General features: G+C 51.3%; 1 protein-coding gene across 3 annotated transcripts in view; it reads left to right on the top strand.

Annotated features, from left to right (window-relative positions):
* Positions 1-18235, top strand: part of LOC116951173 (SRSF protein kinase 3-like) — a 79067-nt gene that overhangs the window by 27984 nt on the left and 32848 nt on the right. For all 3 annotated transcript variants that reach the window (XM_032969645.2, XM_032969646.2, XM_032969644.2), the window contains exons 2-8: positions 4444-4565; positions 4986-5094; positions 10125-10212; positions 12563-12650; positions 14076-14182; positions 15598-15709; positions 16160-16182. In XM_032969645.2, coding sequence (XP_032825536.2) covers positions 4444-4565; positions 4986-5094; positions 10125-10212; positions 12563-12650; positions 14076-14182; positions 15598-15709; positions 16160-16182 — 649 coding nt within the window. The remainder of the gene's footprint in view (positions 1-4443; positions 4566-4985; positions 5095-10124; positions 10213-12562; positions 12651-14075; positions 14183-15597; positions 15710-16159; positions 16183-18235) is intronic.

Here is an 18235-nt window from a genome sequence, read left to right as displayed (position 1 = left end):
ATTACCCATAGACTAACATTGCTCATATACTCACATTACCCATAGACTAACATTGCTCATAGACTCACATTGCTCATAGACTCACATTGCCCATAGACTCACATTGCCCATAGACTAACATTACCCATAGACTAACATTGCCCATAGACTCACAATGCCCATAGACTAACATTGACCATAGACTCACAATGCCCATAGACTAACATTGGCCATAGACTCACATTGCTTACAGACTAACATTGCCCATAGACTCATATTGCCTTAGCCTATTCTCTTCTTGCCTACGGCAAGATGGTCATAGGCTAGACACCAATGTCAAAGTCTGCTGCTGCTGCTGCTCGTCACGACGAGAGAGTGTTTGTGTCGTGTCGCTCTTCCTCCTCTTCCGCAGACCCCAGGGGGTTCACGTCGCGGTCTGCAGTGTGGCCGGCATGGCCACAGTCGCACTGCTGCGGCTTGTCTCTCATGTGTGTCTACGAGTCTCTGTGTGTCTCTGTGTGTCTCTCATGTGTGTCTACGAGTCTCTGTGTGTCTCTGTGTGTCTCTGTGAGTCTCTGTGTGTCTACGAGTCTCTGTGTGTCTCTGTGTGTCTCTGTGTGTCTCTGTGAGTCTCTGTGTGTCTACGAGTCTCTGTGTGTCTCTGTGTGTCTACGAGTCTCTGTGTGTCTACGAGTCTCTGTGTGTCTACGAGTCTCTGTGTGTCTCTGTGAGTCTCTGTGTCTACGAGTCACTGTGTGTCTCTGTGAGTCTCTGTGTGTCTCTATGAGTCTCTGTGTGTCTATGAGTCTCTCATGTGTGTCTCTGTGAGTCTCTGTGTGTCTACGAGTCTCTGTGTGTCTCTGTGAGTCTCTGTGTGTCTACGAGTCTCTGTGTGTCTCTGTGAGTCTCTGTGTCTACGAGTCACTGTGTCTCTGTGAGTCTCTCATGTGTGTCTATGAGTCTGTGCTTGTCTATGTGAGTCTCTCATGTGAGTCTCTGTGTGTCTACGAGTCTCTGTGTGTCTATGAGTCTCTCATGTGTGTCTCTGTGAGTGTCTGTGTGTCTCTATGAGTCTCTCTGTGTGTCTACGAGTCTCTGTGTGTCTACGCGTCTCTGTGTCTCTGTGAGTCTCTGTGTGTCTCTACGAGTCTCTGTGTGTCTACGAGTCTCTGTGTGTCTCTGTGAGTCGCTGTGTCTACGAGTCACTGTGTGTCTCTGTGAGTCTCTCATGTGTGTCTATGAGTCTGTGTTTGTCTATGTGAGTCTCTCATGTGTGTCTCTGTGAGTCTCTGTGTGTCTCTACGAGTCTCTGTGTGTCTACGAGTCTCTATGTGCCTCTGTGAGTGTCTGTGTGTCTCTATGAGTCTCTCTGTGTGTCTATGAGTCTCTGTGTGTCTACGAGTCTCTGTGTGTCTCTACGAGTCTCTGTGTGTCTCTGTGAGTCTCTCATGTGTCTCTACGAGTCTCTGTGTGTCTACGAGTCTCTGTGTGTCTTTGTGAGTCTCTGTAAGTCTCTGTGTGTCTATGAGTCTCTGTGAGTCTCTGTGTGTCTCTGTGAATCTCTGTGTGTCTCTGTGTGTCTCTGTGTCTCTATGTGTCTCTCATGTGTGTCTACGAGTCTCTGTGTCTACGAGCCTCTGTGTGTCTTTGTGAGTCTCTGTGAGTCTCTGTGTGTCTATGAGTCTCTGTGAGTCTCTGTGTGTCTCTGTGAATCTCTGTGTGTCTCTGTGTGTCTCTGTGTGTCTACGAGTCTCTGTGTGTCTACGAGTCTCTGTGTGTCTCTGTGAGTCTCTGTGTGTCTCTATGAGTCTCTCATGTGTGTCTACGAGTCTCTGTGTGTCTACAAGTCTCTGTGTGTCTCTGTGTGTCTCTGTGTCTCTATAAGTCTCTCATGTGTGTCTCTGTGAGTCTCTGTGTGTCTCTGTGAGTCTCTGTGTGTCTCTGTGTGTCTCTCATGTGTGTCTATGAGTCTCTGTGTGTCTCTGTGAGTCTCTGTGTGTCTCTGTGAGTCTCTGTGTGTCTACGAGTCTCTGTGTGTCTCTGTGTGTCTCTGTGAGTCTCTGTGTGTCTCTGTGAGTCTCTGTGTGTCTACGAGTCTCTGTGTGTCTCTGTGAGTCTCTGTGTGTCTATGAGTCTCTGTGTGTCTATGAGTCTCTGTGTGTCTCTATGAGTCTCTGTGTGTCTCTATGAACCTCTCTGTGTGTCTATAAGTCTCTGTGTGTCTCTGTAAGTCTCTCATGTGTGTCTCTGTGAGTCTCTGTGTGTCTCTGTGTGTCTCTATGAGTCTATGTGTGTCTACGAGTCTCTGTGTGTCTACGAGTCTCTGTGTGTCTATGAGTCTCTGTGTGTCTCTGTGAGTCTCTCATGTGTGTCTCTGTGTGTCTCTGTGTGTCTATAAGTCTCTGTGTGTCTCTATAAGTCTCTCATGTGTGTCTATAAGTCTCTGTGTGTCTCTATAAGTCTCTCATGTGTGTCTATAAGTCTATGTGTGTCTCTGTAAGCCTCTCATGTGTGTCTCTGTGAGTCTCTGTGTGTCTTTACGAGTCTCTGTGTGTCTCTATGAGTCTCTGTGTCTCTGTGAGTCTCTATGTGTCTGAGTCTCTGTGTATCTGTGAGTCTCTCATGTGTGTCTATGAGTCTCTGTGTGTCTCTATGAGGCTGTGTGTCTCTATGAATCTGTGTGTCTACGAGTCTCTGTTTGTCTATGTGAGTCTCTCATGTGTGTCTCTGTGTGTCTCTGTGTGTCTATAAGTCTCTGTGTGTCTCTATAAGTCTCTCATGTGTGTCTATAAGTCTCTGTGTGTCTCTATAAGTCTCTCATGTGTGTCTCTGTGAGTCTCTGTGTGTCTCTACGAGTCTCTGTGTGTCTCTATGAGTCTCTGTGTCTCTGTGAGTGTCTGTGTGTCTATGAGTCTCTGTGTCTCTGTGAGTCTCTCATGTGCGTCTATGAGTCTCATGTGTGTCTCTATGAGGCTGTGTGTCTCTATGAGTCTCTGTGTGTCTACGAGTCTCTGTTTGTCTATGTGAGTCTCTCATGTGTGTCTCTGTGAGTCTCTGCGTGTCTCTACGAGTCTCTGTGTGTCTCTGTGAGTCTCTGTGTGTCTCTATGAGTCTCTGTGTGTCTCCATGAGTCTCTGTGTGTCTACGAGTCTCTGTGTGTCTGAATGAGTCTCTGTGTGTCTCTATGAGTCTCTCATGTGTGTCTATGAGTCTCTGTGTGTCTCTATGAGTCTCTGTGTGTCTCTGTGAGTCTCTGTGTGTCGCTATGAGTCTCTGTGAGTCTCTGTGTGTCTGAGTCTCTGTGTGTCTCTATGAGTTTCTGTGTGTCTCTATGAGTCTCTGTGTCTCTGTGAGTCTGTGTGTCTCTATGAGTCTCTGTGTGTCTCTATGAGTCTCTGTGTGTCTCTATGAGTTTCTGTGTGTCTCTATGAGCCTCTGTGTCCCTGTGAGTCTCTGTGTGTCTCTATGAGTCTCTGTGAGTCTCTGTGTGTCTCTATGAGTCTCTGTGTGTCTCTGTGAGTCTCTGTGTGTCTCTGTGAGTCTCTGTGTGTCTCTGAGTCTGTGTGTCTCTATGAGTCTCTGTGTGTCTATGAGTCTCTGTGTGTCTCTATGAGTATCTGTGTGTCTCTATGAGTCTCTGTGTGTCTCTGTGAGTCTCTGTGTGTCTCTGTGAGTCTCTGTGTGTCTATGAGTCTCTGTGTGTCTATGAGTCTCTGTGTGTCTCTATGAGTCTCTCATGTGTCTCTATGAGTCTCTGTGTGGTTCTGTGCATCTCTATGAGTCTGTGTGTCTCCATGAGTCTCTATGCGTCTCTATGTATTTCTCCGAGTTTCTTTGTATCTCTGAGTCTGTGTTTTTATCTATGAGTCTCTATGTATCTATATGAGTCTCTAGGCATCTCTATGAGTCTCTGTGTGTCTCTATAAGTCCGTGTATCTCTCCGAGTTTCTTTGTATCTATATGAGTCTCTGTTTATCTATGAGTCTCTGTGTATCTCTATGTATCTATATGAGTCTCTATGTAACTCTGAGTCTCCATGTATCTCTATGAGTCTGTGTATCTCTGTGAGTTTCTATATGTCTCTATGCATCTCTGTGTATCTCCGTGAGTATATATCTCCACGAGTCTCTGTGTATCTCAGTGAGTCTGTATGGGTCTCTATGTATCTTTACGTGTGTACAATGTAGTCCATAGTTTGGGTTAATCTGACTGCTGCCACTTGCTTTTCATATATCTCCATGTGTCTCTGTGTATATGAGCCTCCATGGGTATCTGTGCGTCTCTGTGTATCTCTGTGGATCAGTCTCTATGGGTGCACTACACGGACCATGATGGTGATTACACTGAGACACAGAGAGAGAAACACGTGGATCAGAGACACACGCGCAGGGTAGAGATGTCACATTGATATCCGTCCAGCAGTAGATAGACCGTGGTGCCGTGCGTGTCTCTGTGTGCGCGCAGGTCAGAGAGCCATGTGGCCTCGCCACCTTTGGCCCCTGACCCCTGTGACCCGTGCCCGCTGGCTCCGGAGGTCATCTGCTCAGACGAGGAGGATCAGGAGGACCCAGCGGACTACTGCAAGGGTGCGAGCATCATCAGCAGCAGTAGCAGCAGAATCATCATCACCATCATCAACAGCAGAATCATCACCAGCAGCAGCAGAATCATCATCATCAGCAGCAGTAGCAACATCGTCAACAGCAGGGACATTAGCAAAAGCAGCAGAAGCCGCATCATCAGCAGAATCATCACCAGAATCATCACCATCAGCAGAATCATCATCATCACCAGCAGCAGTATCATTAGCAGCATCATCATCAGCAGAATCATCACCATCATCAGCAGAATCATCATCATCAGCAGCAGCATCAGCATCATCATTAGCTACAGAAACAGCATTAACAGCAGCATCATCATCAGGCACGTGACCAGTGTCATCACTAACTTTGTCTCCCTCCCCCCCTTGCCCCCCTCCCGTGCCCCCCCCGTGCCCCCCCCCCCAGGCGGCTACCACCCGGTGTGTGTGGGCGAGGTGTACAGCGAGCGCTACCGCGTGGTGCACAAACTGGGCTGGGGACACTTCTCCACGGTGTGGCTCTGCTGGGACCTCGCGTAAGCACCACAACAACAACAACAACACTAAGTGGCAGTGACGTCACCACGACGCTTGTGCCAGGCTATGTGCACCCTGAGGCCACGTGAAGTGTCGAACCCCCGCTGGCAGGAGGTCACGGGGCAGACCAAGGTGCCACGGGTCGACTGACTGAGATGAGTGGCTGATGCACCACCTGTGCCCCCTACTGTGCCAACCTGCTGTGCTTTAGCCACCCGGCGCTCCGCTCGTTGTTGTGAGCGTCGCTGCTCCGCCCTCTGTTGTTGTTGGAGGGCGATTGCCTCCAACTGCCCAGTAGCGTCCTTCACGAGCCTCCTCCACAGAGGCCGATCTTGACACCGCTGGTACCGGTCATGGGCAAGTCCGCTCAGCTCCACGTCCTCCTGTACCACATCACTCCATCTCTTCTCTAGCCCGTGCCGCGCCCGTTTAGCACCCTCGATCCGGCCGAACTAAAGCTGTTTAGGCATGCGGTGGCTGGGCATGCGGGCTACATGACCCAGCCAACGCAGCCTTGCCTGCCGGAAGAGCTCACCAATGGGACTTTGTCCAGATCTTTCGAGGATTTGTGAGCTCCTCACACAATCCAGCCTGGTTAAACCCAGGCTGGATCATAGGCAGGCCAGCCTAAATGTTTCTAACCGGCGAAGATGTTCCATTAGGGGAGTCCACGTTTTGCAAGCGTAGAGAAGGGAGGGAATGACTGTGGCTGAGAAGACCTGAAGCTTAGTGCGGAGCGACAGACCAGGTAGCTTCCACACAGCGTTACGCAACCGATGAAAAGATATTGCCGCTCGACTGATTCGGATTGAGACCTCGGCTGTTGAACTGAAGCCGGTCATAAGCACACTGCCCAGGTATGGGAAACTCTCCACTGTCTCCACAACTGCCCCATCACCGATTGGGAGTTGTGGCGGTGGAGTGTCCGATGGTACAAAATACCCAGGCAGGTGCTTAGTTTTGGTGGGGCTGATGGTAAGGCCCCATCTCTTAGTGGCACGCTCCAGTCTCAGCAGCAGCATCTCCAACTCCTCCTCTGAATGAGCAGCTATTACCAAATCATCAGCATACATAACGTGGTTGAGCAATAGGGAGCCATCCCTTGACCGCACCCGGGCATCGATCAGCCTCCCATTATATCTGTACCAAATGGAGATTCCCCCGGTACAGCTATTGAAGGCTTCACCAACTACGCGGTCAAAATAGATGCTAAATAATGTGGGAGCCAGAGGACATCCCTGTCGCACCCCAAGGTGTACAGGGAATGGCTCTGACTCCCGGCCACGTAGTTTTACCCGGGCCCGCTCACCATCATGAAGGTCCTTAATGATCGTGAGCAGAGGGTCAGGGACTCCAAAAGCACAAAGAACAACCCAGAGCCCAGGCCTACTGATGGTATCATAGGCCTTGACCAGGTCAATAAAGCAGAGATGTAGGTCTTGCTGGAATTCCCTACACCTCTGCTCTAGCAGACGGACAGAAAATATGGCATCTGTGCAGAACCACCCTTTCCTGAAAACGCATTGGGGCTCCGCAAGCCTCTCCTCAGCGTGCGTGGCAAGGCGATTTTGAATAATCCTTGCCAGGACCTTTCCCGGCACACTGAGGAGTGAGATGCCCCTGTAGTTGTTACAGTCTGTGCGGTCCCCCTTCTTAAAGAGGGGGACCACCAGGGCATCCTTCCAATCCTGCGGAACCCGTCCAGTGGTCCAGACTGTTGTTATGATGTCATATAGGGCAGTCTGTGCACAAACGTCACCCTCCCTCAGCATTTTGCTTGGGAGATCATCTCTGCCTGGTGCCTTTCCTGGTCTCGGCCTCCGGATCGCCTTCAGTACTTCCTCAACAGATGGCCCTTCAGCCAGCCACTCACAGGGGGTGACTTCTTCCAATATTTGAGGCACCGCAGCCTCAGCAGGGTCATACTCACTTTGTGCCACAATGTTTTCCTGGCTGAGGGATTTCCCCTCCCCCAGGACCTCAGAAATGCTCAGCAAATCTGCAAACCTGTTCCTGGGGGTCGGAGATTGGATCACCGTTTTTTCCCCTAATGATGGTAATAGGTGTGGCGCTGCAGGTTACTTTTTTGATGGAGTTAAATAGAGATTTGTGATCGCGTGCCACTGAGGGGGACTCCATCTCCTCAGCAACCCGCGACCACCACTCATACTTGCAGCGCCTCACGGCTCTCTGAACCTCCGTGCGAAGGCTGCGGTAAGCCTCCTCATTCACTGACGTGGGATTCTGTAGCTGATGACAGTGGGCCTGTGGCTTTTTCTCAACTATCCTGAACACCTCTGTCAGCCAGGGTCTCTGGGGAGGTCTGGACCACGTACCCAAAGCAGCCAGTGCAGCTGCATGAGTCACAGTCCTAAACCTCGCCCATTTACCCTCGACATCAGGAGGAGTGGGGGACGATGCCAACCCCAGCCACAAGTGATGATGAAATTCTCGCTTGCAACTTTCATCAGATAACTGAGACCAGGCCACTTTTTAGGTTGGAATGGGGTCCTGGGTGTACACCCACCACCGGAGTGGAAGAATGGCAGGCGCATCTTACAGATGACAAGTCGATGGTCAGAGGGCAGATCAGCTCCACGGTAGGTCCTGGTGTCAAGGACATGGGCTCGCATTCGCTGGTCCGTCACTATGTAGTCCAGCAGATGTTCTTGCTTGGACCCGGCATGCATCCATGATGTTGTGTGGATGCGCCGATGCCGGAACAGCGTGTTGGTAATTACAAGCCCATGGGCTGCACAAACATGTAGCAGCCTTCTACCGTTGTTATTGAGTTGATCTGGCCCATGCCCTCCAATCACTCCAGATCAGGTGCCAGCATCATGACCAACTCGGGCATTGAAGTCACCCAACAAGATGACTCTATCCCGAGGGGCCACTTTAGCCAGCACCTGTGACAGGAGGTCATAGAAGGCATCTGACTCATCGGCTTTGCCTGCATCCCTCCACGGATTTTCGTCTTCGGTGGGGGAATAAGTAACCACGACCACCACTCCTCGCCTCCGGTTGATGGGAAGGCGAGTCCAAAGTATCCTGGGGCTCACAGCTTCCCACACCTCACCGTCACGCTCCCACGCCCCCTTCATTCTTTTGTTCAAAAGAAGAGCCACACCCTGTTGTTTGGCAGTCTGCTGCCCCGAGTAGAGGACTGCCCACCCCTCATGGTGGCAGGAGCCAGAACCGGTCCACCGGACCTCCTGAATGCCACAGAGATCCAGGCGATACCGGTCCAGCTCCCGACAGAGGAGTGGCAGCCTCTCCTCCGCAGTGAGCGTTCGAACATTCCACGTGGCCACACGAAGTGGCTTTTCGTTGTTTCTGGAGGAGCCCCAGGGGTAGAGATTCAATCTCTTGGCTCTGCCAATTGGGGTTTGGCCAGGAGACGTCATAGACGCCTGTCCCCCCGGGGCCTCCGGCACAAGCTTATTAGTTAGATATTTTATTCGTGGTTTAGTGGTAATTTATTGAAGGTGGAGGGGTTACCAGCCCCTCGAACCCGTCCAGAGCCCCCGTTTAGCCCCTGTGGTGGTCACAGACGCCATGAGGGGAGGTGCGAAGAGGTAGGGGGTCATTCACCCACACACACTCACTCACCCACATTCACCCACACACACGCACCGACATTCACCCACACACATTCACCCACACACACTCACTCACACACACTCACTCACCCACATTCGCCCACACACATTCACCCACACACACGCACCGACATTCACCCACACACACTCACGCACCCACATTCACCCACACACATTCACCCACACACACTCACTCACCCACATTCACCCACACACATTCACCCACACACATTCACCCACACAGATTCACCCACACACTCACCCACACACACTCACTCACCCACCTAACATTCACCCACACACATTCACCCACAAACACACATTCACCGACACACACTCACACACATTCACCCACACACACACACACTCACCCACATTCACCCACACACATTCAGTCACTCACTCACTCATCATATACTCACTCACCCAACACTCACTACCCACTCACTCACCATTTTGGTGGTGGTCAGGTTAAGTGAGATGTTGATGGTGGTGATGTTGATGTTAATGATGTTGATGATGTTGGTGATGATGATGTTGGTGATGTTGGTGATGATGATGATGTTGATGATGTTGATGATGATGTTGGTGATGTTGATGATGATGTTGGTGATGTTGATGATGTTGATGATGTTGGTGATGTTGATGATGTTGATGATGACGATGTTGGTGATGTTGATGATGTTGATGATGACGATGTTGGTGATCTTGATGTTGGTGATATTGATGATGATGTTGGTGATGTTGATGATGTTGATGGTGATGATGATGTTGGTGATGTTGATGATGATGTTGGTGATGTTGGTGATGTTGATGATGTTGATGATGATGTTGGTGATGATGATGTTGATGGTGATGATGTTGATGATGATGTTGGTAATGTTGATGATGTTGATGATGATGTTGGTGATGTTGATGATGTTGATGATGATGATGTTGATGATGATGTTGGTGATGTGATGATGTTGCTGATGATGATGATGATGTTGATGATGATGTTCGTGATGTTGATGATGTTTATGATATAGTAATAGGTTTTACCCTTTTAACTGGCACAAAAAACTGACACCTTTATTCAAGGCATTATGTTTGCAATAACCGCAACACAAGCAGTCAAAATGCAAACAAAAAGACAACTCTGATAATAATATTGGCACTGTCCTTGAATTTACTTGCAGACATGATGCCTTGAATAAAGGCGTCAGTTTTTTGTGCCAGTTAAAAGGGTAAAACCTACTACTATATCTTGTTACTGGCAAAGGAGGTCTCATAATGTTGATGATGATGTTGATGATGTTGTTGATGATGATGTTGGTGATGTTGATGATGTTGATGATGTTGATGTTGATGATGATGTTGGTGATGATGTTGATGATGTTGATGTTGGTGATGATGTTGATGATGTTGATGTTGGTGATGTTGAGCAGGGCGAGTGAGATGGTGGCTATGAAGGTTGTGAAGAGCGCTCAACACTACACAGAGACAGCGCTAGACGAGATCCGCCTCCTACGCTGTGTGAGCAGAACTCACTACTCACTCACCACTCACTCACTTACCACTCACCACTCACTCACTCACCACTCACTCACTGACTCACCACTCACTCACCACTCACCACTCACTCACCACTCACCACTCACTCACTTACCACTCACTCACTCACCACTCACTCACCACTCACTCACCACTCACTCACCACTCACTCACTCACTGACCATTCACTCACTCACTCACCACTCACCACTCACTCACTCACTCACCACTCACTCACCACTCACTCACTCACCACTCACTCACCACTCACTCACTCACCACTCACTCACCACTCACTCACCACTCACTCACTCACTCACCACTCACTCACTCACTCACCACTCACTCACCACTCACCACTCACTCACCACTCACTCACTCACCACTCACTCACTCACCACTCACTCACCACTCACTCACCACTCACCACTCACTCACCACTCACTCACCACTCACTCACTCACTCACCACTCACTCACTCACTCACCACTCACTCACCACTCACCACTCACTCACTCACCACTCACTCACCACTCACCACTCACTCACCATTCACTCACCACTCACTCACCACTCACTCACCACTCACCACTCACTCACCACTCACTCACCACTCGCTCACTCATCACTCATCACCACTCACCCACCACTCACTCACTCACCACTCACTCATCCACCACTCACTCACTCACCACTCACTCACCGTTCACTCACTCACCATTCACTCACTCACTCACCACTCACTCACCGTTCACTCACTCACTCACCATTCACTCACTCACTCACCACTCACTCATCCACCACTCACTCACTCACCACTCACTCACCGTTCACTCACTCACTCACTCACCATTCACTCACTCACTCACCACTCACTCACTCACTGCTCACTCATTCACCACTCACTCACTCACCACTCACTACCACTCACCACACACTACCACTAACTCACTACTACTTACTCACTACCACTCACTACCACTCACTCACCACTCACTCACCACTCACTCACTCACTCACCACTCACTACCACTCACTCATTACCATTCACAACTCACCACTCACTCACTACCACTTACTCACCACTCACTCACTACCATTCACTCACCACTCACTCACTACTACTCACTCACTCACCACTCACTCACTCACCGTTCACTTACCACTCACCCACGACCATACCCTTACCACTCACTACCACTCACTGATTTGATTGGCTATCTGAGTGGTAGTGATTTGATTGGCTGTCTGGGTGGTGAGTGAATTGATCAGCTATCTGGGTGGTAGTGATTTGATTGGCTGTCTGTGTGGTAGTGAATTGATTGGCGGGCTGTCTGGGTGGTCAGTGAATTGATTGGCTCTCTGGGTGGTAGTGATTTGATTGGCTGTCTGGGTGGTAGTGATTTGATTGGCTGTCTGGGTGGTAGTGAACTGATTGGCTGTCTGGGTGGTAGTGAACTGATTGGCTGTCTGGGTGGTAGTGAACTGATTGGCTATCTGGGTGGTAGTGATTTGATTGGCTCTCTGTGTGGTAGTGAACTGATTGGCTGTCTGTGTGGTAGTGAACTGATTGGCTGTCTGGGTGGTAGTGATTTGATTGGCTGTCTGGGTGGTAGTGATTTGATTGGCTGTCTGGGTGGTAATGATTTGATTGGCTGTCTGGGTGGTAGTGATTTGATTGGCTGTCTGTGTGGTAGTGAACTGATTGGCTGTCTGGGTGGTAGTGAACTGATTGGCTGTCTGGGTGGTAGTGATTTGAATGGCTGTCTGGGTGGTTGTGAACTGATTGGCTGTCTGGGTGGTAGTGATTTGATTGGCTCTCTGTGTGGTAGTGAACTGATTGGCTGTCTGGGTGGTAGTGAACTGATTGGCTGTCTGGGTGGTGGTGATTTGATTGGCTGTCTGGGTGGTAGTGAACTGATTGGCTGTCTGGGTGGTAGTGATTTGATTGGCTGTCTGGGTGGTAGTGAACTGATTGGCTGTCTGGGTGGTAGTGATTTGATTGGCTCTCTGTGTGGTAGTGAACTTATTGGCTGTCTGTGTGGTAGTGAACTGATTGGCTGTCTGGGTGGTAGTGATTTGATTGGCTGTCTGGGTGGTAGTGATTTGATTGGCTGTTTGGGTGGTGGTGAACTGATTGGCTGTCTGGGTGGTGGTGATTTGATTGGCTGTCTGGGTGGTAGTGATTTGATTGGCTGTCTGGGTGGTAGTGATTTGATTGGCTGTCTGGGTGGTAGTAAACTGATTGGCTGTCTGGGTGGTAGTGATGTGATTGGCTATCTAGGTGGTCGTGAACTCGTTAGTGATTGGCCGGTGTGGCTGCGTGACCCAGGTGCGTGACGCTGACCCCTCGGACGCCAGGAGGAGCCGCGTGGTCGCGCTCCGGGACGAGTTCCGGGTCACCGGGGTCAACGGCACGCGTATCCTCGGGGTCACGGGGGGTCACCGGGAGACACGGGGACACGGGGTCACGGGGACACGGGGTCACTGGGGTCAACAGCACGCGTATCCTCGGGGTCACGGGGGGTCACCGGGAGACATGGGGACACAGGGACACGGGGTCACGGGGACACGGGGTCACCGGGGTCAACGGCACGCGTATCCTCGGGGTCACGGGGGGTCACCGGGATACGTGGGGACACAGGGACAAGGGGTCACGGGGACACGGGGTCACTGGGGTCAATGGCACGCGTATCCTCGGGGTCACGGGGGGGTCACCGGGAGACGTGGGGACATGGGGACACATGATCACAGGGAGACATGGGGTCACGGGGTCACGGGGACACGGGGTCACAGAGAGACACGGGGACACGGGGTCACGGGGTCACAGAGAGACATGGGGACACGGGGTCATGGGGACACGGCGTCACGGGGAGACACGAGGTCACGGGGAGACACGGGGTCACGGGGAGACACGGGGCTCATGGGGACACGGCGTCATGGGGAGACACGGGGTCACGGGGAGACACGGGGTCACGGGGAGACACGGGGTCATGGGGAGACACGGGGTCACGGGGAGACACGGTCACGGAGACACGGGGTCACGGGGAGACACGGGGACACGGGGAGACACGGGGTCACAGGGAGACACGGGGCTCATGGGGACACGGCGTCACGGGGAGACACGGGGTCACGGGGAGACACGGGGTCACAGGGAGACACGGGGACACGGGGAGACACGGGGTCACAGGGAGACACGGGGTCACGGGGAGACACGGCGTCACGGGGAGACACGGGACTCATGGGGACACGGCGTCACGGGGAGACATGGGGACCGGGGAGACACGGGGTCACAGGGAGACATGGGGACCGGGGAGACACGGGGTCACAGGGAGACATGGGGACCGGGGTCAGGAGTACACGGCGTCACGGGGAGACGTGGATACATTGGGTCATAGGGGCATGATTCCAAGTGGTCACGTGGGGACATGGAGACACTGGCTCACACAAGGTGAGACACGGAGGAGACAGTGAGACACACACAGATATGCGGGGAGTCGCCGTGTGCGTGGTGATGGAGATACGCAGAGACACGGAGACACAGGGACACGTGGCGGAGACAATGAGACACATGGGGAGATGCGGGCAGACAGAGAGACACGGGTAGACTGGGAGACACAGGGGGAGACACGGGGGGTGGGGGAGATACAGGGGATAGGGAGACACGGGGGGAGACACGGGGGGTGGGGGGGACACAAGGGATGGGGAGACACAGGGGGAGACACGGGGGTGGGGGAGACACGGGTGGTGGGGGAGATGCGGGGGGAGACACGGGGACAGACACGGGGAGACACGGGGACAGACACGGGGACGTCGCTGTGACCTTGACCCGCGAGCCACGCTAGACGTGTGCGTGGTGATGGAGCTTCTGGGCGCCCACCTCCTGCGCTGGATCGCTCGCTCGCACTACCACGGCCTGCCACTCGCCTGCGTGCGCGCCATCACCACGCAGGTACGTGCCATCCTCACCATCACCGCCATCGTCACCATCACCGCCATCACCACGCAGGTACGTGCCATCGTCACCATCACCGCCATCACCATCACCACGCAGGTACGTGCCATCGTCACCATCACCGCCATCGTCACCATCACCGCCATCGTCACCATCACCGCCATCACCACGCAGGTACGTGCCATCGTCACCATCACCGCCATCACCACACAGGTACGTGCCATCGTCACCATCGTCACCATCACCGCCATCGCCATCACCGCCATCACCACCCAGGTACATGCCATCATCACCATCACTACCATAAACACCACCATTACCACCATTTACACCGCTATCATCATCATCATCACCACCATCATTACCACCTTCGCCATCACTACAATCATCATCACCGCCATCACCACCATCACCGCCATCACCACCATCACCAATAAAGACAAGAACAAAGACCGCCTGTATAGCCTCAAGAGACTTTTGGGGCAAGTGTTGTTGGTGATGTTTGTTGGTGATGGTGATGATGGTGGTGTTTGTTGGTGATGTTTGTTGATGGTGATGTTTGTTGGTGATGATGGTGATGTTTGTTGATGTTTGTTGATGGTGGTGTTTGTTGATGGTGATGTTTGTTGATGGTGGTGTTTGTTGGTGATGGTGTTTGTTGGTGATGGTGTTTGTTGGTGATGGTGTTTGTTGGTGATGGTGTGGGGAGCGATGGCCCAGCAGTTAGCGCTACGCTGCGCTATGAACCTGGAGACCTGGGTTCGATTCCCGCTCACGGCCAACACCCAGTGACGATTATCTGAACCGGTCCTGGGCCTCCCCTGGGTCGACTCAGCCTGAAATGAGTGCCTGGTGCGGTGTGCAAACATCGCCACTGGGGAGACAAAGGCGGCCGGGCGTGGTGCTGGCCACTCACCCCCTCGTGTACCGTTCCGGCCTTCATAGGTGCTCGCCAACAGCACTTGCCCCTACAGTCTGTTAAGACTACACGGGGGATCTTTGTATTTGTAGTTATTAGTGATGGTGATTTTGGTGATGATGATGTTTGTTGATGATGGTGGTGATGGTGATGTTTGTTGATGATGGTGGTGATGGTGATGTTTGTTGGTGATGGTAGTGAATGTGATGTTTGTTGATGATGGTGGTGATGTTGATGTTTGTTGATGATGGTGGTGATGTTGATGTTTGTTGATGATGGTGGTGATGGTGATGTTTGTTGATGATGGTGGTGATGTTTGTTGATGATGGTGGTGATGGTGATGTTTGTTGATGATGGTGGTGATGTTTGTTGATGATGGTGGTGATGGTGATGTTTGTTGATGATGGTGGTGATGGTGATGTTTGTTGCAGATATTGATGGTAGTGATGTTTGTTGATGATGGTGGTGATGGTGTTTATGGTGGTGATGTTAGGTTCTGGAGGGGCTGGACTACCTCCACAGCCGCTGTGATGTCATCCACACAGACATCAAACCCGAAAACATCCTTCTGTGTGTGGGGAGCGAGGCCCCATCACCCACCACAGGCAAGCACCATCACCCCCATCACCCCCATCACCCCCATCACCCCCATCACTCCCATCACCCCCATCACTCCCATCACTCCCATCACCCCCATCACCCCATGACCCCATCACCCCATCACCTCCATCACTCCCATCACCCCCATCACTCCCATCACCCCCATCACCCGCCACAGGCAAGCACCATCACCCCCAGCACTGCCATCACCACCACCACCACCACCATCACAACCATCACCTCCATCACCACCACCACTATCATCACCATTAACATCACTAACATCAACATTACCACCACCACCACCACCAAACAGCATCATCACCACCATCGCCACTATTAACATCACCACCGTCAACAACATCGCCATCAGCCTCCTCACCTTCATCATCACGTCAGCTGTCATTACCCACATCCTGACCGGTGATGTTGGTGGTGTTGGTCTCTGTTCACAGGGAAGACTCCGCCTGGAGCTACGGTCAGTCGCACTCCTCCTGCTCCTTGCTGCTGATGATGATGATGATTACACTGCTGCTGCTGATGATGATTACACTGCTGCTGATGGTGGTGATTACACTGCTGCTGATGGTGGTGATTACACTGCTGCTGCTGATGATGACACTGCTGCTGATGATGATAATTACACTGCTGCTGCTGCTGATGATGATGATGACACTGCTGCTGCTGCTGATGATGATGACACTGCTGCTGCTGATTACACTGCTGCTGATGATGACACTGCTGATGATGATTACACTGCTGCTGATGATGATAATTACACTGCTGCTGATGATGATGACACTGCTGCTGATGATGATGATTACACTGCTGCTGATGGTGGTGATTACACTGCTGCTGATGATGATGATTACACTGCTGCTGATGGTGGTGATTACACTGCTGCTACTGATGATGATTACACTGCTGCTGCTGATGATGATGATTACACTGCTGCTGATGATGATGATTACACTGCTGCTGATGGTGGTGATTACACTGCTGCTGCTGATGATTACGCTGCTGCTGATGATGATGATGATGATTACACTGCTGCTGATGATGATGACACTGCTGCTGATGATGACACTGCTGCTGATTACACTGCTGATGATGGTGATTACACTGCTGCTGCTGATGATAATGACACTGCTGCTGCTGCTGATGATGATGACGCTGCTGCTACTGCTGCTTACACTGCTGCTGCTGATTACACTGCTGCTGCTGATGATGACTGCTGCTGATGATGATGACACTGCTGTTGATGATGATTACACTGCTGCTGTTGATGATGATACTGCTGCTGCTGCTGATGATGATGACACTGCTGCTGCTGATTACACTGCTGATGATGGTGATTACGCTGCTGCTGATGATGATGATGATTACACTGCTGCTGCTGATTACACTGCTGCTGATGATGATGATGACACTGCTGCTGATGACACTGCTGCTGATGATGATTACACTGCTGCTGTTGATGATGATACTGCTACTGCTGATTCCTTGCTGCTGCTGATTACACTGCTGATGATGATGATGACACTCCTGCTGATGATGATGACACTGCTGCTGATGATGATAATGACACTGCTGCTGTTGATGATGACACTGCTGCTGCTGATGATGATGACACTGCTGCTGATGATGACACTGCTGCTGATGATGACACTGCTGCTGCTGCTGATGATCATACTGCTGCTGCTGATGATGATGACACTGCTGCTGATGATGACACTGCTGCTGCTGATGATACTGCTGCTGATGATGACACTGCTGCTGCTGCTGATGATACTGCTGCTGCTGATGATGATGACACTGCTGCTGATGATGACACTGCTGCTGATAATGATACTGCTGCTGATTACACTGCTGCTGCTGATTACACTGCTGCTGATGATGATGACACTTCTGGTGATGATGGTGATTACACTGCTGCTGATGATGATAATGCCACTGCTGCTGATGATGATAATGACGCTGCTGCTACTGCTGATTACACTGCTGCTGCTGATGATGACTGCTGCTGATGATGACACTGCTGTTGATGATGATTACACTGCTGCTGTTGATGATGATACTGCTGCTGCTGATGATGATGACACTGCTGCTGCTGATTACACTGCTGATGATGGTGATTACACTGCTGCTGCTGCTGATGATGATGATGATTACACTGCTGCTGCTGATTACACTGCTGCTGATGATGATGATGACACTGCTGCTGATGACACTGCTGCTGATGATTACACTGCTGCTGTTGATGATGATGATACTGCTACTGCTGATTCCTTGCTGCTGCTGATTACACTGCTGCTGATGATGATGATGATGACACTCCTGCTGATGATGATGACACTGCTGCTGATGATGATAATGACACTGCTGCTGTTGATGATGATGACACTGCTGCTGATGATGACACTGCTGCTGATGATGACACTGCTGCTGCTGATGATCATACTGCTGCTGATGATGATGATGACACTGCTGCTGATGATGACACTGCTGCTGCTGATGATACTGCTGCTGAT

This window comes from Petromyzon marinus, chromosome 42, assembly GCF_048934315.1.
Source record: "Petromyzon marinus isolate PM22_M1 ecotype Great Lakes invasive population chromosome 42, UKy_Petmar_22M1.pri1.0, whole genome shotgun sequence".
In the NCBI taxonomy this organism is placed as follows: Eukaryota; Metazoa; Chordata; class Hyperoartia; order Petromyzontiformes; family Petromyzontidae; genus Petromyzon; species Petromyzon marinus.
This window is presented reverse-complemented; position numbering and strand designations above follow the sequence as displayed.